We start from the raw sequence: 27734 nt of genomic DNA on the forward strand, positions 1-27734 counted from the left end.
ATTCCCCTCTTCCTCCTCCCCCTTGATCTAGTCGCGGTTAAATCGCGACCAAAAAGTATCAAACCTTCTGGTCGCGCGATCTAGCCATGACTAGATCATAGCCTCTAGTCGCGACTAAATCGAGAGAGGGAGGTGAGGACCAGAGGGTGGCGGGGGAGGAGAGTGGAGGAAGTATAGAGAAGGGGAAAAAGGGAGGAGGAAGGGGGTGGTGACGGTGGTGGGTGATGGCGGTAACAGATGAGGGTGGTGGTAGTGACGGTGATGGATGAAAAATATTGTAGAATTTATTTTTTAAATTTTTTGTGTATATTTATGAGTTGTTTTTGATATATTATATGGATGTGATATTTTTTAAGTTATTTTTATTTATATATATATATATTACTGTGATATTATATTTGAAAAATTTATTTGTGAAAATTAGGGCAATCGAACCGGAGCATTAGTTATTGTGCACGGATTACCTGAAACTCAGGGATGGTTGTTGGACTCCGTCCACTCGTAATAAATAGGAAGAATTGAAGATTTGGACTAATCACCTGGGCCAGTGCACAGAAGTTGTCAACATTGGGCTGTCCGTAGGTAAGTCGAACCTCGTACAGCAGGATCCGCTATTCCTTCTTTTGACGGTAGAAGGCGCTGTTTCTTTACCTGACCCGAAAATATTACTACAAGGCGTTGCTTGCACTCGGGCGACTTTTAGTTTCTCTTGCCGGGTCCTTCCTCTCTGATTGTAGAAAGTGAAAACGGCAATTAAAGAAGAAGCATTGCTAAACAAATTCATCACATTCCTTGTTTAGTCCCCTGCGACCAGAACAAATAATAAATCTATAAACGGGTCCTGTTTCGGAGAATCCGTAAATTTGGAAGTTGGAGGTAGATGATAATGAAAGCTGTCGAGGTTGTGAGAAATTCCGTGACTTCTTCGGCAATACTGGGCAAAGAAAGCGTTCAGCAAACTCCGCCGCGCCGATAGGTGCTATGAGATCAGTATTTCTGTTCTGATATAGGAATCCCATACGCCTCAAGGGTGTCGAGGTACTGTTCAGCCACGCGTTGGTCGGCGATGACGACAGCGTCGCTATCCCAAAGGTAAGAGTTTCACCTCTGTTTCAGCACTTACTTGGCATTTGATCCTTCTGATGGTTCTGTTATTTTTTTTTTCTTTTATTGCTGCCTGTGTTGATTCCCTTGTTAATTTTGCGCAAAATATATCGGGAATCTTGGATGGACCCGATGTGCTTATGTTAATAAAAATATGCCTGAGGATGTTTAAGAATGTGGTTCTGATTGAGTAATAATCAAAGCAGTTGTTGGATCCAAAAGTAGAAGAAAGCCATCTACATCAAATTTAAAACATGGTACCAGTGAATTACATTTTTATTCAAGAACCAAGTTGACTTGCTGTACTCGTCTATATTAAGGGGGGCCCGAAGTGCAGAGACCCTTGAGGACACACAGTATAAAGAACATTGAAAAATAATACCATGACTTAGTAGTATGCTACTAGATGGATATACCAAATGACAGTAGCTTCCAGCAGCCTGCTTGTCCTTTTGGAGGCTTTATTTTCGGTATGCCTAGCTTCTTAAGTAGGGACAATTGTTCCAATGTAACCAAGCCCTATTGTGAAGAAAGCCCCTGCTTGAAGTAACAGGTATATGAAGAAATGATCGTTTGCAAAGATCATGTTGTAGAAAGCACAGTGCAGCATATACATTCCCATTATCAGCTCCAAAAAGTGGATCCTGCTAGTAAAAATGTATTTGGTTAGGTACTGGTTACGTATTCTGCTAAGATGCTGCTATGTACAATAACAAAAGTGTGATTCTGGACTTTACGTGTCCTGATTCGAACATGGAAAAATTTATTAGCTTAGGAAACACTACCTTTCTGCAATTCGTGATCTTGGTCTCTTAGATACTTTGGGGATGCTGTACTTTTGCTTCAATGCGTTTCCAAGCTTTTCCGTCACAATCCACTCGTTAACTCGGCTGGCTTCTAAAAGTCCTATAATTGCTGCTTTGGATCGATGGAGGGACATGACATTCTCAAACAGTATCCAGAACACGAGTAGATGCAAGGACCTGTGTATTTAGTTTAGTGAGAGCCAGTCTTTGGTCATTCAGTTCTAAGAGCCGTTAGAAATGAAACCAAAGAATTATCTGTCGGTTTGCATACCTTGGAGTGCTAGCTGCATTAAGAAGTGTAATGGTTGCTGGCAGATAAACTGCTATTGGCTTTGGAAGATGCACTTCAGGAACTAAGATAGTTGCTGGGATCACAATGCAGTAGAAGAAAAAAGTAACCCAGTGTGCAACTATCTTCCTCACAAAGAAGAAGGCATAGATGACATGGAATTTCTTCCAGATGGACACACGCTGCATTAGATAGAGAGCTTCTTTTTTAGTTTCCTCTATGCACTGATTATTCCGATGCCAGAGTACTAGGCTATGGTCTTTATTAAGAGGAAATTAAAGTCCTGACCTCACAAAGGAGAATTTCTTTGAACATTTTTCTGAAGAGATTGGCTGGGCCACACGACCATCGATGCTGCTGAAATCTATAAGCCTTGAAAGTGCTTGGAAGTTCATTTTTGACCTAAAGCAAATGTTCGTTAGCCTGGTGTAACTTTTAGAAATGCCTATAACAAGTATAATCAGTCATTAATGCAAAGACTCACAGATAAATCTCCCACAAAGATGAATTTCCAACCCTTAAGGCTAGCCCTTACTGCAAGGTCCATATCCTCAACCGTGGTCCTATCTTTCCATCCACCAGCATCACTTACTGCTTGGATCCTCCATACACCGGCAGTTCCTTTGATGCAAGCGAAAAGTGTTGATGATATTGGCTGAAAGTGTCTTCATGGAAGTTGCTATAGCAAACTAATTAACATGTAGCAGAAATGTCTATGAAGTTACCATTAAACCCAAAGAATGAACATGTTGACGAGCCTACTTCTTGCTCCACACTGAAGTGATAGTCTAGTGACATCTCCTGAAGCCGCGTCATTAAACATTCATTTGCATTTACTGTAGAAATTGAATGTTGAATTCATTAGATTAAGGTCAATTGTACAAATAATGCTTTTGTACATCCTCAGGGGGAAGAGAAAGAGGTGGATATTTGTAATTTTGATAAAGATGTGTTAAACCAATGTTACAAAAGTCATTCAAAATTCAATCTTTTGCTGAAATGTATACAACTGAATGTTTTTATGTTTTCTGTATAATGTAATTTAGTCCCTTGGCATCATGAACACATTTATGGACCAAAATTTCCTATAAGTTTTGTTGAATTCCAGTTGTGTATTGTATCCTTCCCTGGTAATATTCTCCATACTATTGTTCTTTGTGGTTCATAGGATTTACTGGGTTTTATCAGTTTTTCCATGAACAAAATACTGTAATAGCCTTACCAAATTTCCATCGGGCTTGAACCAAAGCCAGCTCTGGGTTTTCAAGAAGATAAGGCACTGTTCTCCACAGAAAGTCCTCCTCAGGCTGGAAGTCTGCATCAAAAATGACGACAAACTCACAATCTTCAACATATGGCTTTTTTAGACCATCCCGAAGTGCACCTGCTTTATAACCATTCCTGTTGTTCCTTGTTTCATACTTCACATTCACCCCTTTCTCTATCCATCTTTGACACTCCAACTCCACCAATGCCTGCATATATACATGTTTTCGTGTCAGCAAGGCAAAATTCCATCTTGTTACAAGTGTTGTTTTCTGAGACTATATTGAGGGTTAAAAGAAATACCCGCAGGACTTCATTCGTGGAGTCATCAAGAACCTGAACTATTAATCTATCTGATGGCCATGAAAGCCCACATGCAGCTCCAATTGAGAGTTTATAGACCTGAACAACAGAGATAGTGGATTATTTCCTTGTATGTCTACCTTGCTTTTCTTGAATAGCAACAATAACTTAGGTCTAGTGCTGATTTCTGAATTCTTGAGGTAGCAGCGTATTTGGTCTTTACTAGATGACATTAATGGTATATGTCTTACTTGGACTAGTACACTGAAGTAATGTGTTTCTTACTATGACTGTGTATGTGTATGCATATGTGTCTGCCAGATTTAGACATCCTTTTATGCCTTTGAGACGCTCTCCTACTTTAGTACACAGGTTCGCCTAAGTTGAAATTGTGCTGGATAATGATGCACCGAAGCTTACACATGCATTGCATAATAAATGGACGATATTGACGCAAATACACCGACAGCACACATACTGCTTTTTGTCTGCTAGCCTGGATAAAGAATTTTAGACTGTTATGGATGAAAACGTGACACGTACACTTTTAGTGCTCCTTTTCCTATTAGTTTTTTAACAGTATTAGTAATGCTAATTTTTTTTTAAAATGATAGTTACATTTCATGGACTTTATCCACTTTATCTGCCTAATTGTTCTCCTATATTATCCAATTTCCTCTTAACTTTCTTTTGTGGTTATAATGGACCCGCAAAATATCCTTTGTATTGAGTGTTTAAAATCATATGCACAACTTACCAAACGACATGAGCTACAGTATCTAGAATGCATTTTTTTCCTCAAGTTTGAAAGATTAGCTCATATTTTGAATATTATGCTTAGCAAAAGAAGGAAAATTTTTCTAATTTCTTTTCTTTAAAGCTCAATAAGTCTGCCCTTATGATTCTTTTAACAACCAATATGTCTTCACTGCAGTTAAAATTGGTAATTGAGGAGGCAAAAGTTACCTATGACAAAATATCTAGAACAAAAAAAGAATAGAACTTAAAGGAGTAGGAGTTGCATCAAGTTAGGTGAACATGTTATCAATAACTCTAATATTGTTGGTGTTTAGCTTTGGAGTTTACCACAAGCCACTTGTATTAGTATTGAGATTCTAACGGCAGTTAAAATCAGATCAGAATTGGAAGATGTTTGGTCTTTAATTGTTATTATATGACTTTATTTCCAGTTTACACTGCTTGTGTGTTGGGGTGAACTGGAAGATGTTTTGATGCACAGCTGAAAAAGCCATTCAAACCTTCAAGGATGCCATCCTGATTAGAAATGTTACTGATTGTATTTTCAGTGTGTTCTATGCATACATGCATATATGTTTGTGCACAAGATGGACCTTTACTGTAGTGTTGATTCAAGTAAAGACCATGGGCAAGTTGGGAACTTAATACATATTTTACTAATTTGTCTGAAACATTTCGGTTTTAAGATTAAGGTGTAATTAATGCAAATGGTTTTCCCAGTACTACTGGCATTTATATCATCCTAAAGAGAGTTATGCATATTTAAACCATCTAGATGGTTCAATTGTTCCAAAAATAAAAAAACAGAAAAAGCACATTGTACCTCTTTTTCGTTAAACATGGGTATTTGGACCAGCACCATAGGATAGTTTCTGTTTTGCTCTAGGTCTTCTTTTATGGCATCAAGATTATACTTGGTATATCGTTTCCTTCCCAAGCACTTGACACATCCAATCACAATCGCCATGTACACCCGTTCAATGAAAAGCATAACAGACATTGCTATGCATACATATAAAGCAAACCGCAGAATTGGCACAATTATAGGAACTCGTATACGGTCCCATGCTTGGCTGAGACTTCTGCCAGTATCATCATATAAATTTACCTCTGGCTCGGGCTCTAGAAAAACTGAGTTTCTCATTTTATCAGGCTATGATTGTGGAAGTGAAGCAACGAAATGCTTTTTTGAAGGTGAAGAAGAACTTGAACTTGAAGCCAAAATGATAGAGCCCTTAGGAGCTGAGGGCAATGAGCAGACACAGAGAGTTCATCTGCATCTGCAATTTGTTTATTCATCCAAGTGTTTGCTTTAAATAGCAATAAGGCCAAGAGGAGGTGAAGATGAGGACATGGATGCGACTTCGGTGGAAGAATGTTATCCTTATAAGTAATCCATAAAAACAAAATTCTTCACTGGGATAGTAGACACACGGTGTACATGCAGGTGGAGGTGCTGCAACGTATATACTTGCTAGCTGGAATTCTGGCTTTTCCTGCCGACATTGCAGTTGGAGAGTTTAAAGCCAAATAATTGAGATGAGGTATTAATGTTTCCCTTCTAAGTTTTTCAACAAGACTTGTGGTTTACTTCAATTTTACTTTTACCCACTGATGGTTTCTGCAAATTTGGGTTGAGTTGCTACATTTTCTGTTTTATTTCCCTGGATACTTTAGTCAATCTAGCTTTTAGATTTTTAACTTTATAAGTTTACACATTATTTGCAAGTATGAAGTTTGCACAATTTTCCTATAACTTTTTAACAGAGTTAATTGGGTCCATGCCGTTTCAAAATTGATTGGAAAAGTTTATGATGCTAAACTTTGATTGGGGCAACAACATTAGTAAAGAGGGGCTCTTAAATTTCTTTTCTTTGATTTTTGTAAGAGAGGGTGTGGAAGTTGTTAATCTGATGTTCAGTCTTGGAAGTTCTTAAATATTCATTTTTGGGAGTGCTTAATCTTATAGTCACTCTTGGAAGGTCTTAAACTTACACTCACTCTAGGAAGTTGTCAATCAGTTGTAGCTTCTTCATGACACACATTAGGCACAGTATAAGAACACTGTGCTTCTTTCCTTCTCATGGCATTTACTACTTTTCTGTTTGAAATGTCTCACCTTAAGAATGAGTGGTTTAATTTGGCAATATTGTTCTGTTAATTTGAATCTACTCTGATGGCACTTATCTGTTAGAGATTTTCCAAAGCAAGGCTTTGTTTCCTTAAATTTTTTTACCATTAAAAGTTGTAAATGGAGACAGTTGGCGTAACCATGGTTTACTCTGGTAAAGCTGGATAAACATAGGCACACACATCATGATCTTGAGAATGGGCATAAGCTTTTTTGGAATCATGTAAACATGGAAAAGCTACATTTTTGCATGAATGCAAACTTGATGTTGTATCTTTGCAGCCTCATCTAAAGTGTCAAATGTGCAAGGTTTGATTTATTGCTAATAATTGTGATTTACAGAAAATTAGGTGGTAGGCTTGGCTGCACTTGTGTGATTTAGTTTTTGCTATTAATGCTTTGGAAGACTTGGCCATGAAGCTGAAAAACTCTCAAGATGCCTGTGTTCAACTTGGACATTGATCAGGCAGATAATGTTTTGAAGCTCTTGGACGTCTGTTCCAAACATCTTTAAACATGTCCCTAATTAAACTTCCATAATTCTTGATTTGCGTGGGAACTTGTTATAATTGCCTTATGATTACAAGACGGTAAACATCTTATAGAGCTCTCGATAACTTCTTCAAAATATAACATAACAAACTAAATAAATAAGTGAAAAACATGCAAAATTAAGTTATTTATATAAAAAAAAAATTATTACACACGAGCATACATATAGACCATGGACAGTATCTTTAGAAACGGTGATTTAACTGGAGAAATTATGACCATTAACTGTGTGAACTAAGCTTGATTATGGAAAATGGAAAGTAACAGTTGCATAATCTTTTTATGTATAAATAATATCTGCAAAACACAAATGCCTCAAAAAGTTCTACAGCTTTAATAATGTGTACCCCTGGGACTCACTCCACGTACACATGTATATTTATTTGAGCGGTCTACAGGTTGTCTTACCCTACTTTTGGTTTAGGGGAAAGTTCTTGTCCATTCCTTTTTTAACATTCAGAGGATTATAAATGATTTAATTTGGTGGGCCTATTTTGATCTGATTGATTATGAATTTAATGATAATGACTTATGTTGCAATTTATGAAATTCATTTAGCTATATGGTTGGTTTTTTGTTGATAACGGGTAGACGGTGCTTATTCAGAAACCAGTCTTCTGTATGTGAACCAAGAATTTGAGGTATAAAGATGCTGACTTCCCTTAGAAATAATAGTGAAATGACTACTTAAGATTTTAATGCCTCCATCAATTATCAATGGTTCAATCATAGGTTAACTGTTTTGATACTAAACCAAAATATTTATCTAGTGTAATGCTTGTCTGTAATTCATTCAGCTGTGAGATTGTTTAGTTAGCGTGTATTCCCAGGTCCTTCTAGACTTTCAGAATGGCCAAGTCTCTTCTACCAATGAATGAATCTTATTATTTCCAAATGATCTCCTCTATGAGAATCAAGAACTTGCATTGCCAGATGCTAATGATGTAACTGCAATGATGCTGATTGGGTCTCGAGGATTTCTCTATTTGCTTGGCTTTCCAATTGCTTTCAAGAAATTCTGTCTGGAGGATTCTGCTGATGTTCTTGGAGACCAAGTAGGTTTTCAGTTGGTAATTGTTAACCTACAAAGAACTAAGCTCGCTTGTTTCCTGTAAGTTTGAGTTGAGCAGCAATAAAGAAATCTGATATCCTCTAAATTCTTTTTGCCTTTTATGTCGTACAATGTGTTAATTCCAGTAAAGGTGTCTTTCTGCAATATGGTCATCTGAAATTATTTAGCTAATCATTTACCCCTTAGATTTGCCACGACAGTAGAGATTGTTTTTCTTCCTTTCACAGTTTCCTCTTGTCATTTTTATAAGTAGTTGAATACTTTGCTGCCGTTTGATGCATTATTTGGATTTTCTTGGTAAAACTAACCACAGCAATGCAGCATGACCACTCCAAGCAAATTCCTAAATGAACTTCAGATTGGGTCTGGATAGGTAACAATGCACGCCAATGAGCTTCAATAGTGTGCATCCTTGATCAAAGCCTACTGTTTGGTGCTTCGGTTGCCATCTTCTTTAACTCCTAGCCGAGATAGGTGATTGATGGTAGGGGGTAGAAAGATACTGTACTCAGTAATCGCTCTGTTTTTCTGTACGCGTTTCTGATCAATGTTATGTTGCAAATAAAACCGGACCTGGCCACTTGAGAGTTGAGAATGCCTGATGAGTCTGCTTGACTCCTGTATGTCAGCTAGAAATGATGTCGGTTTTATGGCGGTTGTAGGGTCAGGGTATGCTTTTCTTTTTCATGTTTGGTGGTGAAAATCTATTTGAGGATTTGGGACCCCGCGCATTCAAGACTTGTTACCTGCATATGCTTGACAAACGGTATCATGTATTTTCTGAGGACTTTTGTTTTCTTCCAATAGCCCATCCATAAGATTTGGGACGCGAACTCTGCAATGGGCCAAGCTGTGAAAGCCCAATAAGAATATACAGGCCACGTCAAACCAGAACAAGAATTTGCAAAAAGTGAGGTTAAGTCCAGTGCGTGGGGTGGGGGCAGATTTCTAGGATGGTCAACCCGTAGAAAGGTTGACACTTGGATGCCAAATCCCAAACGTATTTCAATTTGAAGCATGAAGTCGCCAGTTGCTGTGGATTACGTTGTAGTGAATGGGGTCTTCCAAGAAGTTTGTTGAGAAGAAGAAATTTGAGGTAAAATGCATCAAATTCAGGATCAATTAGGCATGCAGACAAGAAACTCTGGTTGGGAAGAAAAATGGGCGGTTGGTATTGGGTGTGTCATCGACATGGGGGTCGATTTCTAAGTGAAAGCAAGAAGATGATTTGATTTTCGATTTCGTCATGATGTAACCGGATCTAGAGGATTCTTAACTTGACCTTATGATTTTCAATAAACCAAAAAAAAAAGGTTAATATGGGAGAGAATCTACTGTTTAGAGTATTTTTCTTGATACGTCTTGTTTTTCAGGTCATTCCTATGCGTTCCTTTTCTTTCTTTTGACCTTAATTAATATGTATCAGTGCCTCAGTGGTGACGTAGGACCGCATGCATGCCTAATAGCAGCAGCTTAAAAGTGGCAAAAGATCGTTTGACATTGGCCATTTTTCAGGGGTAACAAAAACACAGCAGCAGAATAAGAGATTACTATTTGCTACAGCCTTTTTACGGTAAAGATGGTTTGATGTGATTCGCTTCCCACGGGCTGCTCCGCTCAGCTCAGCTCAGCTCATGTGGGAATCCATTTGTAAGGGTATTAGATGTCAGGCTACGATAGGCAGGGGACGATATTCCCCACGTGCTTCAGACTCATTCATCACGTGGCTGCTCATTAGAGCTGCTTTCCGGCCTTCCACAGGGATCAGATCACCATCAAGTTCGGAAGCCACAAATTAATTTGGCTCTTGACTTGGGATTTTGTTCTTTCATTCATTGGTTCATTCATGGGTTATAAATTTTGAGGGAGGGACTGACTGAGCTAAGCGAGCAGCGTCTTTCTTACCCATTTTAGACTTCCATTATTATAGAGTGCAAGTGCATTTTTCAGCTTACTCCTGAACAAATTATTGTTGGGGATCGACATCAGTTTATTTCGTGGTCAAGCTTTCCTTTTTACTAGTCTTCTTCGTCTCCAAGCCAAGGTGTTCATTGTTTTTCTGCATTTGCACCTGCACCTGGATCGCTACGTACCCTGGCACTTGATGTCTCTTCACTGCGCCATGCTCTCTCGCATGCAATATTACTTGTCCGATTCCATTCCACAGCCTCTTTTTTCCTTTTCTTGAAAAGAAAAACAATTTTAGGAAAAAAAAAAAAAAAGAAGTAGAATTGGAAGGTAGAGCAGCTGAGGTGCAGATGCTGATGCAGACAAAACGACATCTTGATTATTCTGGGGTTTTGTTCATCTGGAGTGTTTGCTTTAATTTGCTCGTACGTAGGTTTACATTCATGTTTTTTTCTTCTTCAAAAAAGAAAAGACCTCTTGTTTATGTGTTTGTTTTGAGTTGGATTAGTAGTGAGAGGATATGAGAATTCATAACCACTGTAACTGCAGGACTCGTAGTAGTGATTTTTTTTTCTTCTTCTTCTTCTTTTGGTCAGGCAAAGTGAATCAAACGTTTTGTAAAGCACCGTGTATCATCTTGTTTTCTTCACGTTGAATTGATTTTCTAAAAGTTAGAAGGGAACGTGATTAAAGAAATGGTTATGTTATTGCTTGAGTGCAAAAGTGCAGCTGCTTGAAAAAATGTCCTAACCATAATTTACAGCATCAAATAGTTTTTAGCCCTTTTGGGAGCACTCCAAGATTTCCTGACTAGTTTACTTTTGCCGCAACCGACATATAATTGTGGAAAGGAAAACAAAAAAAGAAGAGCTTGGCAAACTGCAAATTTCTCAATTGAAGTAGCCCGGTTTTTTTTATCATCGAAGGCAGGTACTGCCATTTTTATCCTTTCCTTCTAGGACGATTACAACGTATTTGTCATGTTTAGGTGCGAGATATAAGTAAAAAATCAATTTTTTTCGACAAAGATATTTACTAGTATCATATATTTTTTGATTAATATTTCCTACACTCACAGTGTCAGCATTGGATAATTGATAACTATGTAAAATTGAATTTTAATTCAATTTTTGCATATGTATCATCGATCCAACGGTGATAACGTACGCACTGTCAGTATATATAATATTTACTCATATTTTTTCCGTAACACAATAAAAAATTATTTATTTTTGAGTTCATGCAGACAAAAAAGTCATGTTTATATGTCAGCAACTGCATTTTGACTGCTGCTGTAATAAAACCTTATTTTAATATTATACCACTCACGGGCCCGGTACGGCCTGAAAAGTTAAATACAGTCCACTCGTTTTCTCTGTTTTTTTTTTTTTACTGTGTTTTGGAGGTAAAATATATAGGTTTATTTTAAGATTACGGTGCTTTTGATAAAAAATATATTTTACTTTTAAGGAATCCCGTGAATATTAATTCTATAAAATTAAAAATGGTGATTTGAGTGTTAGAAATACTTTTAATAAAAACTCAAATTGATACTTTTGGAATAATTTTCATGATTTAAAAAATAAAATATAAATTTAATTATTTTATCATATATTATAAATTTAATTAAAAAATACATTTAAAAAATATTCAAGTCACACGTTATTCAAATAATATATTTAAAAACATTTAAATATATTTTTATTCAAAACTTTATTAAAAAAATACTTTACAATAAATTACCGGGCCAAAGTCCACTTCAATAACGCAGCGATGGAGCTAAAATACGGATACAGTAGAAATTGTCCTGAGAGGCTAGGCCCAGACGAGTCATGCCGCCTCATAAACGTTGTCGTATAAAGGCACCCTGGGACAAGTTGGACAAAATAGAACCCTCTTTCTCTGCGGCAAAGGGTTTTGTAGCGTCCTGCGGATCGAAGAACCCTAATTTCGCTTTCGCATTCTAAAGTAAAAATGGGAGGCAAGTGTCCTCATAGAAGCGTCAAGAAGCGACGCTACTCTCACAAAACAGCTCGCCGCACTAAATTTCTCGTCAAAGATATCCTTTTTTTTAACTTTTTTTTTCGTTTTGGATTCTCTAATTTGAGCTGAATTATTCTTGCACTTCAATGTCAGAAATTTACTTCCTTGACTAGGGTTTTCTTTTTCCACGTGATGATGCGGTTTACGAGGAGCTTCATTGTATGGTGGGCGAGAACAAATCCTTGCCCGTCGACGAAGACCTTCCTGGAATGGGCCAATATTACTGCCTGCACTGCGAGTAATCATTTTCTTTTTTATTTTCCGAAATTCTTTTGTTTCAATTTTTGTTTATCATTCTAGTCGATGAAGACCTTCATGGAATTGATTTTGTCGGGTTTATCATTCTAGTCGGTATTTCGCGAATGTAGCGGTTAGGGATGAGCATTTCAAGACCAAACGACACAGGAAACGGTAATTTCTCTACTTGAATTGCCTCGTTCATTTGATCAATTACATGGCCTTGGTATTTATCTTTCGCAGGAATATGTGCTCAAGTGTTATTAGCATTGGTGCTAAACTGCTGAAATAAGGAATCGGAGGTGTTAGTTTTAGAAATAGCCTTAGTTTGGACAATAGTGGGGTAGAATAAGGTCTTTCGAGAGCACAGTTCATACATTTAACTTAGTTGTTGAGGTTCTGGCACAAAGGTTTGTCACCTTGGAGACTTGCTTTGAGGCTGTTGAATACTAGACGGAGTTTGAAATTTCACTTATTATTTTCTTTTATCTGATTTTTCATAAATAGGAAATTGGCTGAGCTTTTCCCTACTTATTCTTCAAATGCAATTTTTTCAAATTCACCTAGCCAAAAGTTTGTCCTTGAAGTTGTTTTCTCCCCATTCCCTTGGCTTGCCTACTTGTGAAGCCCCAGGATAACAAACTTGTTAGCTGCAATGCTCAATATTTCATGTAATGAGGATCTGCGAGCTACTATTTTGACAGCCCATCTAATAGAATTGTTCCATGAACCTGAAGGCAATCTATACTGCAGGGGGTGTTTAAAAGAATTCCAATGCAATTTTGAGTCATAGGCTCCAACAAGTATTTCATAGTGGACTCCTATCATAACCCTAGTTAGAGTAAGCAATGATACATAGATATTGCATTGCTGACAGAACCTAGCTAAGTCAAGTGCAGGGGCATTTGAGTCTTCTTGGTTATCAGCAACTTGTTTAATTTGGTCCTTTAGAAGTTGTAATGTTCTTAAATGCACGCTAGGCAGTTTGAGTGGAAGTAATCTTTGAGTAAGAGTATGGAAGGTTCTCTGGAAAGGAGATATTGGAGGATAGTCCAGTTTTCACCATTTTGTGAAAGGGTTGATCTATTGGTCTGAAAAGTGGAATTTGCTGTGACTTGATCTGGAGTGAGTGCATCCCTGTTCTTCTTTGGACTGACAGTTTAGCCTATACCAAACAAGATGGGGTAATGGGTGATTGAATGGGTTATCAAAGCTCATCACTAATTGCTTTTTACGCCTCACTTTTTTTTTGGTTGAGAAAATGACACATATATTGTTGGACAAAATGTATGCCTCAGCACCGTAATTAGCTTGTCTCCTCGTGTGTTGCAATTTGTGGGTTTAATGAACAAAATGGCCTCAAGAAAGCTGTGCTTAGTGCTGTAAATCTAGCCTTTATCCCTTAAGATTATGATAACAGCAGCTATAGAGCAGTATTAATTTTGGAAGTTTCTGTTATATTTTTCTGCACTATTACTACAAGATGATGTTAGATGTTTGCCCTGTATTTTAACTGCTTGGCAAGCATCCCCTGCAGTCTCTCCCTCGTCGTCTAGTTCCATGTACTTTCTCGTGCATTTTTTGCTTTCTTGATTCAGCATCTTTCTCATGTTACTCGTTCCATTTTACATACCTAACCAGATTTTAGTAGGTTTTCTTGTTTGCTTTTAAGTTCTTCAAGGCTTTGTAGTCTCTTGCAATGCATTCAAAATGGCAGGCAAAGTTCAAAAGTCATCAGCTATATTGCCGAATAGAGCTTGAACTGATGGACATTCTGGTGGTGGTAATAGAAGCTCGAAATTGACACCTTTGTTTATGCAGTATGAAGCTGATGATGGGACCTGCGCCACATACACAACTTGATGCTGACCTAGCTGCTGGAATGGGCATGCCAGATAATGGTCCAAAGCTTATGTCAACTTGAGCTATTCCCCTTCATTGGTGCTTTACGTGTGTTAATTAGACTGATGGGTAGTCTTCACTGCTGGAAACAAAGTTTGGATGTATCATTGTGGTCGAAGTTGGTTCAGGCTGGATCCTGAAGCGTATCCCTTGTCTCTTACATCAACTGAGCTGGTTGTAAATCGATTTGCTTACACTTTTTTTTTTCCCGATTTTATATGCTGTTATTTAGTGCAGTTAGTTCATTTACCACCCTCAAATATTTGTATGAACATTGGTAAGTAATGCTCATTTAATCTCGTCCTTGTGCTTAGCATTTTTTCTTAAATGTTCTGTGCTTTCTCGTGGATAAAGGACATCTGTCCTGATATTCCCAGTTATACAAGCTAATAAAAGGAGCCGGAGAAAACAAATAAGTAGTAGTTTGGAGTATAGGTGAGTGGAAACCGTCGTGGGCCAGCTTGCATGCAAGAGATCATACAGAATCTTGTGTCTTGATATCAATTTCTGAGCCAAAGGGGACTAGTCGAAATTAAATTTTGCACGAAATCTATTTATGAGAACTTGCCACTTATAAACCGTTGTTATCTTCGCTTTAGAAAAAGGCGTTAGATGGCTCCGTGGTGCTCAAGCTTAGCATCTGTTGGTCCGCGCGCTGGCCAACCATATGGTATGGCTTGTTTCGAATTTGTAAATAAAAGGCGTTTTGAACTCGCACAAAAAGTTCAAATTGCAGAGATACAGAGAGTTTCTTCTATGTTGTTGACTGCATCTGTTCCTGTGATTCAAGTTTGTAAAAACCACAGAAAAATTTTGCAGGTCTTTACAGTGATTTCAGAAATCATGGCGGATGTTTGCATCATATTCCTTTTCAGATCTTGGCATGATTTACGACGCCACCAAACATCCATCGGTTTCCAGATCTTGTCAAATGGAATTGAAACAAAATCTGCATTTTGTAAAATTAAAGACATCCGCCCCGGGGGAAGGGAGGCGGGAGGGGTTGCAAAGTGCAAAGTGCAAACAGCACAGCCTGTTAACTAAGAACGTACTCAAAATGACTTTCCTTTGTTTACTATGATACTGTGCCAGCAAGAAGTGAAGATGAAAGACCTGTCTTCGTCTGGACGTTTTCGAGCATTCCTTGTCAGTTGTTAAAACCTGTCTATTTTGTCTCGTCAGTTTTGAATTTCCGACTTGAATACCCATGCACGGGTTAAATCATCACAAATCCGTGGGGTTGATGTGTTTATATGCGGGTGTCTCGTAGCATTCCGGAGCAGGACGCGGCCTCCATCTGGAGCCCCTCCCGAACCCAGACAATATCGAGGCCACTGCTCAAACTGGCCTCCATAGTATATTTCGTTGATCAGTTCCCATCCTCCGTGCGAGAAAAAGAAACAAAAACAATGAAATAATGCAACCACAACCACCACCAACTGAAGAGAAGGTACGCTGCCACAACCACCACCAAATCCTCGTGTATTTAGAAGGTACGCTGCCGCAACCACCAACTGTTCATGTACAGCCACCATAGCCCTATACGCTCATCATGCACCGTATATCAGATCAATATTATGGGGTTGGGAGGAGGATGGTTTTCTAGGTTTGTTCATTTTCAGTTTATTTATTTCTTGTTTTAAGATTTTAAATGATAGCAACAGCTGCATGGGGGAGGCGTTGCTACATACATGTATACACACACACACACACATGCATATAGAGATATATATATATATATATATATATATATATATATATGTATTGTTTGGACAGAAGAAGGCTCGCTCTCAATCGCATGTGCAACGCCACGTGAACTCTTTGTCAATAATTCGGTTTCAAGAAAGATACGTTGTCGGAGGGATGGAACGTGAACATGAAGACGAGAGCACCATTACCCATCCATCCCACGGACTGGAAACTGGTCACTCTTCGGTCAATTACGTAGGATTGCGATGTAATATCTTGTCGGAAATCCAGAACAAATGGTCCGGGGATGTACTGCTCAGTGTACGCTACAGCCTCTTCTTTTGCTTAACCAAATGCCACTCACTCCTCCGCAAACCGCGTGAAAAAGCAGAAAGTGATGGAATTCTAACACACGCTTAATCAAGATGTTGCTTTCATGTCCTTTTCCTTTTGTCCCTCATCATTTAAATGCGAAAAAAACCAGAAAAAAAAAAAAAAAAACTTCCCTCCTCAAATCAAGTCATGATGATGTTTATTGAATGGAAAATCAATTTATTTACTCATCTTTTACACAATATCAAACTGACGAGTGCTGTTGTTATCACCCTTACCCTTTTCTAATTAATGTTCCGGTTGCCTCCTTGTTTTAGCGTTCCAAGTTAAAAGACACGCCGTAGAACATTGGGAAGATAACAGGGAGAAATTACCTCACGGACCAATATCCAGATTATACCACTATATATAAGGCTAGAATAAGGAGATACACATGCTATGGCCTATACCAAAACAGAAACAAAAACTGGACAAAAACCCAAAAAAAAAAATCACCACGGTGGGTATGAGGAGTAATTCCTTTCTTGTTTCCAGTGCCATTTTCTTTTCCTTTATCTATTTTCCTTTTCCTGTAATTTCTTTTTAATGGACTTTCTAGGGGTCAGAGCCTTTTCCCTCATTGTCCATCTTGGTCTTCCTTATGACGTGCAGAGGAACTTGAGCCAGATGCAATGTTAATTGCTTGTCCGTGCGAAAATCTTTGTAAATGAATCATACGGGCGTAAATCCCCTCAGGGTAGTTCTTCAGCAGATGGGAGTGAGAACCTTGTTCCGCTACCTTCCCATCGTCTACGACGGCAATGACATGCGCATTTCTGATCGTTGATAGTCTGTGTGCCACTACAATTGTGGTTTTTCCAGAGCAAACACGCTCCAGGGCTTCTTGCACGCACCTTTCTGATTCTGCATCTAGAGCGCTTGTGGCTTCATCCAGCAGCATTATGTCTGCCTTCCTCAAAAATGCTCGAGCTATGGCAATCCTCTGTTTTTGTCCTCCTGACAATTGAACTCCCCTCTCTCCCACAAACGTTTTATAGCCGTCGGGCAACGATGCTATGAACTTGTGTGCATTTGCCAATGTTGCTGCTTCAGTTATCTCAGCTTCAGTTGCTGACTCGTGTCCATACGCAATATTTTCATATATGGTGGTGGCAAAGAGACATGGTTCTTGTGGCACCAATGCAATGTGGCGTCTAAATGACTTGAGATTATACTTGCGTATGTCTTTTCCGTCAATCATAATACGCCCAGAAGACGGCTCGTAGAATCGTTCTGTAAGAGCAATGACAGAGCTCTTTCCACAACCACTTGGCCCTACAAGAGCAAGAGTCTTGCCAGCTCGAGCTCGGAGATTGAAATCACGGAAGATTGCTATATCTGGCCTAGAAGGATAAGAGAAATCCACATGCTTGAATTCTACTTCCCCACGAAGTCTGTCAGGTACTAGGGTAGCTTCAGGATCATCAGGCTCGATTTCTGTTTTCCGATCTAGGAGATCAAACACTGAACGCATTGCTCGACCACCTTTGATGAAGTCAGGGGCTAGAGTTAGAGTTTCAGCGGCGCCATTGGCTGAGACCATGAGGACCATGAATACGCGGATGGTCTTTGAGAAGTCGGAGATCCCGTGCTTGACAAGCCAGGAGGCATACCAAAGACCAAGGGCATAGGAAGCATAGAGCGAGAACTGAGCAATCCCATATCCGCTTCCAGCAATTTGTCCCTTCCAGAAGCAGCGCTTCAGTGGAGTTTCAAGGTTGGAGGTAAAGAGGCTCACAATTTTCAACTCAGAATTGAAGGCAGCAACGGTTCTTAGATTAGCCACAGCTTCCCCAGCTAGTTGTGTACCTTTGGCATGTGCAGCTTCTAGGTCCCCTGAGAATCCTTTCATGAACATTTTCTGTCAAAGTGCCACAAAAAACAGTCAAAACAAGTGACTCGAGCACAAGAAAAAGATGATGTAGTAAAGCAAGCCTCCTAATGATATCTCGTTAACATATTATTTCCTAGATTCAGTTGCCGTGGACAAACCTGCAATACTGTCGCTGCAACAACCACAGGAAAGACAGCAATGAGAACTAGGGCCAGGCGCCATTGCAATACGAATCCAGCAGTACAAGCAACGAGCATAAGAGCTGAGTTTTGCATGATCACTGAAATCCTGTCTCCAATGGCTGACCTAACATTGTTGGCATCTAAAGCCAACCTCGCTGCAACTCTAGAACTTTCATTCTCTTCTTGGTCGAACCAGGCCATTTCATTTTTCAGAACAGCAGCCAGCATTTTTTCTCTAACTCGCTTTGTTAGGTTCTCCCCCACAACATCCCAGAAGAAATGCTGCAGTGTGTTGAAGATAAGTGCAGCAGATGAGAGACCAATTAAAAGATAGCAGTATTTTGCAATTTCTCTGATCATGAGAGCATGGTTTGGATTGTAGTAGACACTTAGAACTGCACTCAAGACATACGCAAAGAATGCACTAAGAGATCCACAAATTACAGAGCCGATTGAACCAACTAGAGCATAAGGCCACTCGGGAGAATTCATCTTTGCGAGACGCCAGAAGGAACTTGCTTGCTCTTTAAATGGTAGCTTTTCAAGACGATAATTGGGATAAGAAGCATCAAGGGAGAGGCTAAAGTCAGAAGTAGAGAAGTCTGATAGCCGGCGCGAGTATGGGGATCGTCCATAAGAGGAGTTTCTGGCTATAATCGGTGAGCTCACAGAGTTTCTTGCACTAGATGGCCTGCAATAGAAGCAAGTCAAATACATTTTATCTGCCTGTTTGCTTCATTTCATGCAGGCACATTAAGTTTAGGAGTGTATTTTCTTGAAATTTTGACAGGGACTAAGCAGGGCAGAGATTACCTTGCACTACTTTTCCTTGCACTGTTGATAGCTGCTTCATGAGCCGCTTCCTGCATTCTGATGAGCTTGGCGTAGACACCATTTTCTCCCTTAGAAATGAGCTCATCATGTGTTCCGATCTCGGACACACTGCCTTGCTGAAGCACGACAACAAGATCAGCTTTGCGGATGGTGGAGAGGCGATGAGCAATTACAAGTGTTGTCCTTCCAATCATGAATCTATCTAGTGCCTCTTGCACCAGCTTTTCAGATTCGGAATCCAGAGCACTGGTTGCCTCATCCAAAAGCAAAATTGCTGGATTCTTAAGCATTGCCCTTGCTATAGCAATTCTCTGCTTCTGTCCTCCTGATAGTTGCAATCCCCTCTCCCCTACCTGACATTTTGAAGCAATACAGCATTTTCAGATGATCCATTTTGAGCAGTGCCAGTAATTTCTCTAATAGAGTTGTGAATATTTTCATTAGGTGAAGATGCATATCAAGCAGCATGAAAAAATCTTAATAAAAAGAATCAGGAAAGGGCATTCTGTCTATTGTTTCTTGTGGAATGAATAACCATGAGGTAATGTTTCACAATTAGACATATGAATCCTTGAGTATATTTAATGTTAAAATAAAAATTAAGAAATAAATTTTACTTCATTATTCACAAAAAAAAAAAAAAAAAAAAAACACCAACGTATCCAATTTGGCCCATTTACATTTAGCTTAAGAGGGTAGGATGAAATTTTGCTTATGTGCAGGGCACCTCTCATTTCCTCCTTCTTGCCTCTCGAAAAGTATAAAAGGTTCCGAAACTAGAAGTCTCTCCGTTTTGCCATGAATAAAGAAAGAACACTCAATTTACACATGCACATGCAATGTTTGACCAAACCCATGTTACAATTTTTAAATTGACGGGACCAATCACCTACACTGATTTTGACTTTTTAACGGAAGTTAGGTCGGTCGGTTTGTTGACCAAAATAAGTCCGTCTGGCTTGTATATATTATAATGAAGCAGTTGAATACGGGCCCTCGATCCATTACGGTCAAATCCACGAACCATTCACCTCCTCCGTTGTTGGCGCAGACATGAGTACCAAAACCCATGCAGCCCACCGTCTAAATTATTATGTTGAGATCCTTTAGCCAGCCACAGGAAAGGACACAAATTGACATCCTAACCCTCAGCCTGAAGTTACATTTAATAATACCCTCCGAACTCTTTACTCTTTACTATTAATAAGGAGCCGGGCCGTTGCTTTGCTTCTTGAAAGAAATGGAATTCCGACCGTGGAGAGAGGCACGGGGCAAATTTTTGGCACCTTCTGTCACGGCTGGTCCACGACGTACTGGTGGTGGACCAATGTACATCCGACCTATCTAGTATCTATCATCATCACATTGATAAAGCTCCAATAGCTTTTTGTCCATCGCACTACGCTGGTTTAGATCCAATTGCATTTTTCTTAGGCATGCGTTTTGTTTTGGGGGTCATCAATTACGTAGCTCCCATAATGACTCAATTAACATAATTAATGCAGTGTTGTTGCTAATGAATCCTGCTAAACCCTACTCGATCATCCCTAATGTCATCACAATTAGGGATTGAAAGTTTGCCAAAATTATACAATTATGACAAATAATAGGGCATTATTGAAACTAACCTGAGTATCATAGCCGTCAGGAAGCTTCACGATGAATGAATGCGCATTGGCAACTCTGGCAGCTTCTTCAATCTCAACCACGCTAGCCTCAGGCCTACCCAACAGTATGTTTTCTTTGATGGAAGTGGCAAACAGTGCAGGCTCCTGACTCACCAGCCCGATCTGCTGCCTCAGCCATCTAAGCTTTAATGTCTTTATGTCATGCCCGTCTAGAAGAACTTGTCCTGCACAACAACACTACTACTATTCACTAACAGAGATTTTCATTCCCAGACATTTTACTACTATTATTATTATTACTGAGAGACAAGGACGACATGACCTCTGATGCAAAAATTTACTTTAGTTGACACTTGGCTAGATCAAGAATACATCTCAAGCACAGAAGCATAATATTAGGCCAGGCCCCGTCAAGAGGTTGCTGCATTTCAGTAAACTTACCGGAATTGGGATCATAAAATCTCTCAATGAGAGAGACCACAGTACTTTTGCCAGAGCCACTGCTTCCCACCAATGCTATGGTCTTTCCGGCCGGAACAGTGAGGGAGAAACCATTGAGTATCTGAACGTCAGGCCTTGAAGGATAGCAGAAATCGACATTTTTTAGCTCCACCTGGCCTGTAACAGATTCCAACTCCAAACCCCGATCGTTGTTTCTGTCAACACTCGGCTTCTGATCGATTATTCGGAAAATCTTAGCAGCAGCAACTCTGGCCTTTGCAAATGCAGCCATGCTAGGTGCAGATTGTCCCAATGCTCTATCAATTTAAAACAACAGATTAACTTCTTTGATCCAGAAAACGTGACAATAAAGCCTGGCAAAGTAATTTTTCAGTACTTACAGTCCACCTATCATAACAGCAAACATTGTGGCTATTGCAAGCCCTCCGTTGGTAAAGTGATGCCTAACCAAGTAACCTCCGTACCAGAGAAGAAGAGCATAACAGCAGAAAACTGTGAAGTATGTAGCTCCCAAGCCCATTCCCTTTGCAAACCCACTCTTGTAACCCAGCCTCTGAGAAATTCTGAGAGCAGCAGAGTATGCTTGCAATGCTCTTGACTCGCCGACATATGCCAACACTGTCCGTATTTGAACTATTGTCTGCAATTTGACTAGAATCAGCAAGTAATATTCCCACAATCTCGTGCAATTTTGCTTACACTAACTACAAAAAATTTTCTTTTGTTGGGTAAAATTTCAGTTTCACCTGTTCTGCAATGTTTCCCGCTTGTGAAAGAGCTTCTTGACTCTTGGCGGAAAGCTTGGCTAATGTGGTCGTATGGATCCCTCCAATTATAGCTATAAGAGGAACCACAGCCAGAGTAACCAGAGCTAACTGCCAAACTGCTGTAAATCCCACCACAAAACCAGATACAAATGTTGCCATGTAATGTATGAAATTTCCCAGCTGCACAGAGAGAACGGCTAAAAAGAATTAAGACATAGAAGAGAAAAAAGTTTTTTTTTTTTTTTGGAAGGAAATTGATCAGTTCCCCTGGCTGTTCCTTTTCACCTTCTCACTAATGGCATCTTGGATCATGACGGCGTCAGTGTTAATGGCATAAACTACATCCGAGGTCCGAACTTCTGTATCAAAGAATTGAATGTCTTGATTCAAAGCAGCCTCTAGGTACTTGATTCTCATTTTAGTGGATTGTCTCTCTCCGGTCCACATCCAACACGATATCTCTGCAACCACCCACCATTGCGTCAATAAGTAGCCTGATTTCAATCAAGAAACGTTGAATTCATCCAGGTAGCAAAAAGGTTGGTTTGAACAAGTTGTTCATTTTTGGCTTTTACCTGCCCAGGAAGATGCCCATATTGCCGCTCCTACTACAAGAAAGTAAAATGCATACTGCAAACGACCACCAAAGAAAAGAATCACTCAGCTTTCTCTCCTTTTTGGGATACAATAATGACCAGTTTAATTTGCATAAGCCTATGGGTTTTCAAGAAATTGCATTAGCGGGATTATCATTACCTTTACGACTTCTTGAGTCATCTTATCAACATTGCTGGCATTAGAGCCAAAAGAATTAACAAGATCAGCAAAGAATCTAAGAAACAGAGGCAATGAACAGCCATGGACAAAGGCACCAAGCGTCCCAATTCCCATCAAAACATAATCCAAACCATCCGCAAATCTAAAAAGTTCACCGAACCCGGATGAGGGTGGTGGTGAAGTAGGCTTCTCTGCATCACCACCATCTTTCTTTCCGTCACAGCCATCCATCTTCTTCTTCCTTGCCTGCTCTATACCACTCTGGACAAAATTTAGAGTATGTTGCCTTAAAACTACTTGAGAATCAGGGTCTTCTACTATCGGCGTTGATGTTACTGCTGGTTGATGAGAAGTAGAATTAGTACAAGTGATTGTAGTAGTAGTAGTAGTAGTAGGAGTAGCAGTAGCAGTAGCAGTAGCAGTAGCGAGGGAGCTAAGGTCGTTGGGGGCTTTAAAGGAGGAGGTGGTGGTGTTGTGTAGGTCTGAGGTGGTGCTGGTGGTTTCAAAGGAGGGGTGAGGAGCTGAGACAAAGAGTTCAAGGCCTTGCATTTCAGACCATCTCCACTGCTCTATCGTCTTTATCTCCTCGCATTCTTGTGACATTTTGATTTTGCTTTAATTTTACAACACTGACCCAACCCACCACTCGTTTCTTTCTTTCACACACTCTCTCTTGATTTTATTGCAAGTACACACCTATCTGTCTTCGTCTCCAAGACTCCATTTTTGAATTTCTTATTACTCCTATCTAATTTCTCCCTCCTGTTTTTCACCCCCCAACTAAAAGTCTAAAACTCGATAAGAGAAGTTTAATATTAGTAGTAAGTAGAAGTAAATTCTTTCGAGCTGGTGAATTTCTTGTACGTCCGTCCGTCCGTCCCTGTGGTTTAGTAGTATATTCATTCAAAAAAAAATTTTTTTTTTTTTTTTTTTTGGCAGTTGAGGAGGTGGTTTCTTCGGTTGCTTCTCCTGTAAAAAAGACTCCGCGCAAATTGACAGTTTGATAAGATGAGATCATATGAGTGATGAGAGAGAGAGAGAGAAAAGGAGAGGAAAGAAAGTCTTCGGCACCCGACAAAGAATACTGTGTGTAAGCTTGAGATTGGGGGTTTTTTGACCAAAACAGCATCTGAAGCCTTTGCCTAATTGCCTGCGGTAGCCTTTGCTACTTCAAATACTAGTATACCGTATACTACTACAGACTGTTTGTTACCACCTTGTAGTCCATGTACTTGCATTAATTAAACACTACTGACGCAGGAGTGTATATTTTTTTTTTCTTCCTTCACAGCTTCACTTCACTCTCTTTCTTTCTTTTTTCCCCTCTTTTCTGACCTTGCAATTATTATTGAGAGTTTACTCGCAGATTCTGGCTTCTCGTACTGCAAGTCAAATTTCAGAAAGTCCTCTGAAATTAATTCGTATTCAGACTTCAGACCATAGCCATTTTTAGTTGGTTTCTGTGACTGGAAGCAACCAGTTACCTAGCGTGTATTGTCTATCTCCTGGAAACCCGCATTTTGTGCATAGGACTACGACATTGTAATTCCCCTGCCCGTTCATATTGGTTCATCCTCTCCAGCCAGCAGCATACGATTCCTCTAGTCATTATTAATTAATACTCCAATCTACGAACCGCAATTTATTGTATCACACAGAATGTTGACCACGTCCTTGTCCTTATTTTTTGTGTATATGCTTTTTAATCTTGGCTCTTTCTACTTTTTTTTGATCAATTCTTTGATTTTTTTTTCCCCTTCCACTTAACCTCAAAGCAACAAATCGTTAATTAGGGTGTGTTTTGATTGCATTTTTTTTTATAGAAAAACTATTACTATAGCGATTTGATGTATGTAAAGTAAAAAAGTAGTTAAAAAATATATTCACGCAAAACACGTCAATTTTTCTTTGAAAATCTGCAATCCACACACACCCTTTTTAAGTTCCTCCTAGGGTGTTGATCAGATCTCGAACTCTACCAACATCATGTCCGTCAAGGTCCTCAAGGAGAAGCAGGCAGGCACCACAAGAACAACAGCAATAGGCATCCTTCCCCCCTCCCGGCAACATCTCATTCCTCAAAACGCCTCCTCATAATAGAATAATACTCCCTCCCTTTTTTTATAACTGACGTTTAAGAAATTTGCTCTTAAGTACTTTTATCTGTCGTTGTATTATCCCATGCAGCATTAACTATTTTTTCATAATTTTACCCTTTTATCTCTCTTTACCAATACAGGGCTCTTAATTACTACTCCTAGTAATTATTACTTCTCTCTTTGCTTTTGGCCTAGTAAAACAGTACCATTTAATACTCTAGTGAGAGAAAATATAAGTGAATTGGACAATTAATGAGCGTACAAAAGGAAAGTAGTGTATAGATTTAAACAATGAAAAACTTTTCTTAATTAGTGTGCAAAACCTTAAACGTCAGTTATAAAAAAAAGGGAGGGAGTATTTCTTAAAAAAAAAAGTCATAACTACTTAAGCCGTCTCCAGCATTCCATCGCGGAAGTAATAGACAAATAATAGGTATTGGTGATAATTTTGTGGGAGAAAACAGCTTGGATCTAATCAAATGTCCACTACATTTTGTCCGTAATCCTTTATCCTCAAGCTCCTAATTCGTCAGACAACACCCCCCCAACTACAAGAAAGTCTACTATTTTGACACTCTTTACCTTTTCATGTCTGAAGATCAAAGCAAACTCTGTAGATTCCCACTGAAATGATTCTTCGTAAAAGAGGAAGAAAACTGACAGAAATTCATTATTGGCTTCAGCTTCTTTCAATAATACTTTTCTCTAAGCATGTTTAAGAAAGATCAGTATTAAATAGTTTTTTCTCAATCTCAATCAGGGTGAGGTCAAGCAAAATAACTTAGGTGATCAGTGGGTGGTGGATTACTTAATTTGAGAATTCAGGCATCGTACAAAAGGAGTAATTACTTTAATCTGGCATATGGCAGTTTTCAAAAGAAATAATTGAGTGAGTCAGCCCTTTATTTAATCTAAACCTGGGGTAAACTAGGCTGGCATCTGACCTGGCCTGCTAATTCTTTGGCATCCCTAAGGTTGTTTTTCTGACTTCCGTTCCGGAAAAAACCACATATTACTACTGCACTCTATGCCCATCTATGCTTTTGTTAATTTCAATCACCTCCTTTCTTCTTCAAACAACTTACATGAAGCTTTTTGGTAGAACTTTGTGCTTGACCAAAGTTGGAGAGAGGGTTGAATCACATAGCTGGAACACAGATTAGCACGTTTTCATAATACTTTTTTTTGTTCATTTAACCTTGTTTGGATTGCCCTTTTTCGCCGGAAAATTACGTCATTTTCCGTGATCATATTTCCCTATTACCTTTTTCCCTCACATACATTAAATCACTACAGCAATTTTTCAACAAAAAATGATAAAAAATACAATCCAAACACAAAGGATTCCTTTGCACATTTGGGACATGGGGGGGGGGCATGTTTTCATGGAATTTATAGAAGTAAGAACAAGTTTAAAGGGCACCTCTTCTTTCAAAGATTAGTGTGATAAAATAAATCGATTTTCGTTTGAATTAGCTGTTTTTGAAATATTTTATTATAACAGTGTATATGAAAAATTTTTTATTGTTGATGTTTTTTGTGAAGTTTTTGGAGGTATTTTGGAATATATTTTAAAATATTTTTAAAGTTTAAAAATTTTTGTATTATTTTTTTAACCCACCACCACCACCACCGTCCCCTCCCTCTCATTCCTTTTACTCCTCCCCATTCCTATTCCTACTCTCTCTCTCTCTTTCTTCCTCCTCCATCTCTTTTCTCCTCTCATCTTCCTCCTTTTTTTCTTTCCTCCCCTCCTTCCTTCTCCTTCCCATCCCTTTCCCTGCTACACCTTGCCCTTCCCCTTTCCCCCCTTCCCGATCTAGTCGAAGCAATATCAAGGCCTTTGGTAACGACATTATGGCCAAATTATAAGAAGAGAAAGAGAGAGATGGGGTGTGCTAGAAAAGGGAAGGGGAAGGGGAAGGCAGAGGAAAGAGGAGGGAGAGGAAAGAGAAAAAAAAAGAAGGAAATAGTGGCGATAGTGGGTAAGGACGGTAGTGGTGAGTAATGGTGATAGATGGAAGAAAAAAATGGTGTATATTTTATTTTTATTTTTATTTTTTTGTTTATTTGAAATTATTTTTTATATATTGTAAGGATGTAGTGTTTTTGGAGTTTTTTTTTTTTTTTTTTGTATGTTATTATAACATTGTATATAAAAAATTTGTTATTCAAAAAATAAGAAATCCAAACAGAGCCAAAATATATTTTTCCGGAATTACCACCATCAGTTGTTGGTGGAGCGGGATCACAGAAATAGCGGAGCAACCGGCAACGCAACAAGATCACTTCAGCAGAATTTGTACAGAAATTGAAAATGGGTACACAGAACAGAAGAAAAGAAAACAGACTGACAATGGTCCAGACTCCGGCAGAGCTCAAACAATAAGCTACTAGTACTACTGTGCTATGGAGATGAATGACCGACCATGCGGCATACTATCAACCCGAAAGGGGAAAAAGACCGACCGATAAAGAGACCAGTAGTACTAGTCAAAAGTAACTTTCGTCCTAGGATTTTACCCTCCCGTTTCCATAATCCACCTGCACAGTACGACAAACAGCGGGTCAAAAGTAACTTTCGTCCTAGGATTTTACCCTCCCGTTTCCATAATCCACCTGCACAGTACGACAAACAGCGGGTTACTAAGATGAGTGACTTTGAGGAATTTGAACGGATCTTAATTGAATAATAGATATAATTTGATCAATTTATTT

The 27734-nt window shown here is 39.0% G+C and overlaps 3 protein-coding genes and 1 long non-coding RNA gene across 4 annotated transcripts; 2 read left to right on the top strand and 2 right to left on the bottom strand.

Annotated features, from left to right (window-relative positions):
• Positions 1–664: 664 nt before the first annotated feature.
• LOC113696008 (uncharacterized) lies at positions 665–8367 on the top strand. Its single transcript, XR_003449651.2, has 3 exons — positions 665–1092; positions 5680–6071; positions 8041–8367. It is a non-coding gene; the product is annotated as an uncharacterized lncRNA (long non-coding RNA).
• LOC140008295 (glucomannan 4-beta-mannosyltransferase 1-like) lies at positions 1363–5684 on the bottom strand. Its single transcript, XM_072052189.1, has 9 exons — positions 5351–5684; positions 3769–3867; positions 3422–3674; positions 2925–3035; positions 2684–2820; positions 2488–2601; positions 2182–2381; positions 1890–2087; positions 1363–1748 (listed from the first exon to the last, which is right to left on the bottom strand). The coding sequence occupies exons 1-9, from the start codon at positions 5669–5671 to the stop codon at positions 1589–1591; spliced, it is 1593 nt and encodes a 530-aa protein (XP_071908290.1). The 5' UTR covers positions 5672–5684; the 3' UTR covers positions 1363–1588.
• A 3702-nt stretch (positions 8368–12069) lies between the features above and the next one.
• Positions 12070–14685, top strand: LOC140008296 (uncharacterized). Its single transcript, XM_072052191.1, has 4 exons — positions 12070–12249; positions 12363–12471; positions 12582–12644; positions 14292–14685. Exons 1-4 carry the CDS (start codon positions 12165–12167, stop codon positions 14392–14394), a joined length of 360 nt encoding a protein of 119 aa, XP_071908292.1. The 5' UTR covers positions 12070–12164; the 3' UTR covers positions 14395–14685.
• Positions 14686–16764: 2079 nt separating this feature from the next.
• On the bottom strand, positions 16765–23705 carry LOC113695559 (ABC transporter B family member 1). Its single transcript, XM_027214690.2, has 10 exons — positions 22897–23705; positions 22716–22770; positions 22426–22601; positions 22120–22320; positions 21754–22013; positions 21353–21669; positions 20912–21135; positions 19263–19636; positions 18426–19140; positions 16765–18294 (listed from the first exon to the last, which is right to left on the bottom strand). Exons 1-10 carry the CDS (start codon positions 23518–23520, stop codon positions 17011–17013), a joined length of 4230 nt encoding a protein of 1409 aa, XP_027070491.2. The 5' UTR covers positions 23521–23705; the 3' UTR covers positions 16765–17010.
• Between the last annotated feature and the right edge of the window lie 4029 nt (positions 23706–27734).

Source organism: Coffea arabica, chromosome 6c, assembly GCF_036785885.1.
Source record: "Coffea arabica cultivar ET-39 chromosome 6c, Coffea Arabica ET-39 HiFi, whole genome shotgun sequence".
NCBI lineage: Eukaryota > Viridiplantae > Streptophyta > Magnoliopsida > Gentianales > Rubiaceae > Coffea > Coffea arabica.

Coding starts and splice junctions, on each gene's coding strand:
- LOC113695559 (XM_027214690.2), bottom strand. CDS start 23,520: ATGTCACAAGAATGCGAGGAGATAAAGACGATAGAGCAGTGGAGATGG. Junction 22,014..22,119: donor CGGGAAACATTGCAGAACAG/GTGAAACTGAAA, acceptor GTCAAATTGCAG/ACAATAGTTCAAATACGGAC. Junction 21,670..21,753: donor GCTGTTATGATAGGTGGACT/GTAAGTACTGAA, acceptor TTAAATTGATAG/AGCATTGGGACAATCTGCAC.
- LOC140008295 (XM_072052189.1), bottom strand. CDS start 5,671: ATGAGAAACTCAGTTTTTCTAGAGCCCGAGCCAGAGGTAAATTTATAT. Junction 3,036..3,421: donor TCAAGCCCGATGGAAATTTG/GTAAGGCTATTA, acceptor CAATTTCTACAG/TAAATGCAAATGAATGTTTA. Junction 2,382..2,487: donor AAGAAATTCTCCTTTGTGAG/GTCAGGACTTTA, acceptor TATCTAATGCAG/CGTGTGTCCATCTGGAAGAA.
- LOC140008296 (XM_072052191.1), top strand. CDS start 12,165: ATGGGAGGCAAGTGTCCTCATAGAAGCGTCAAGAAGCGACGCTACTCT. Junction 12,250..12,362: donor CACTAAATTTCTCGTCAAAG/ATATCCTTTTTT, acceptor TTCTTTTTCCAC/GTGATGATGCGGTTTACGAG. Junction 12,472..12,581: donor TATTACTGCCTGCACTGCGA/GTAATCATTTTC, acceptor TTATCATTCTAG/TCGGTATTTCGCGAATGTAG.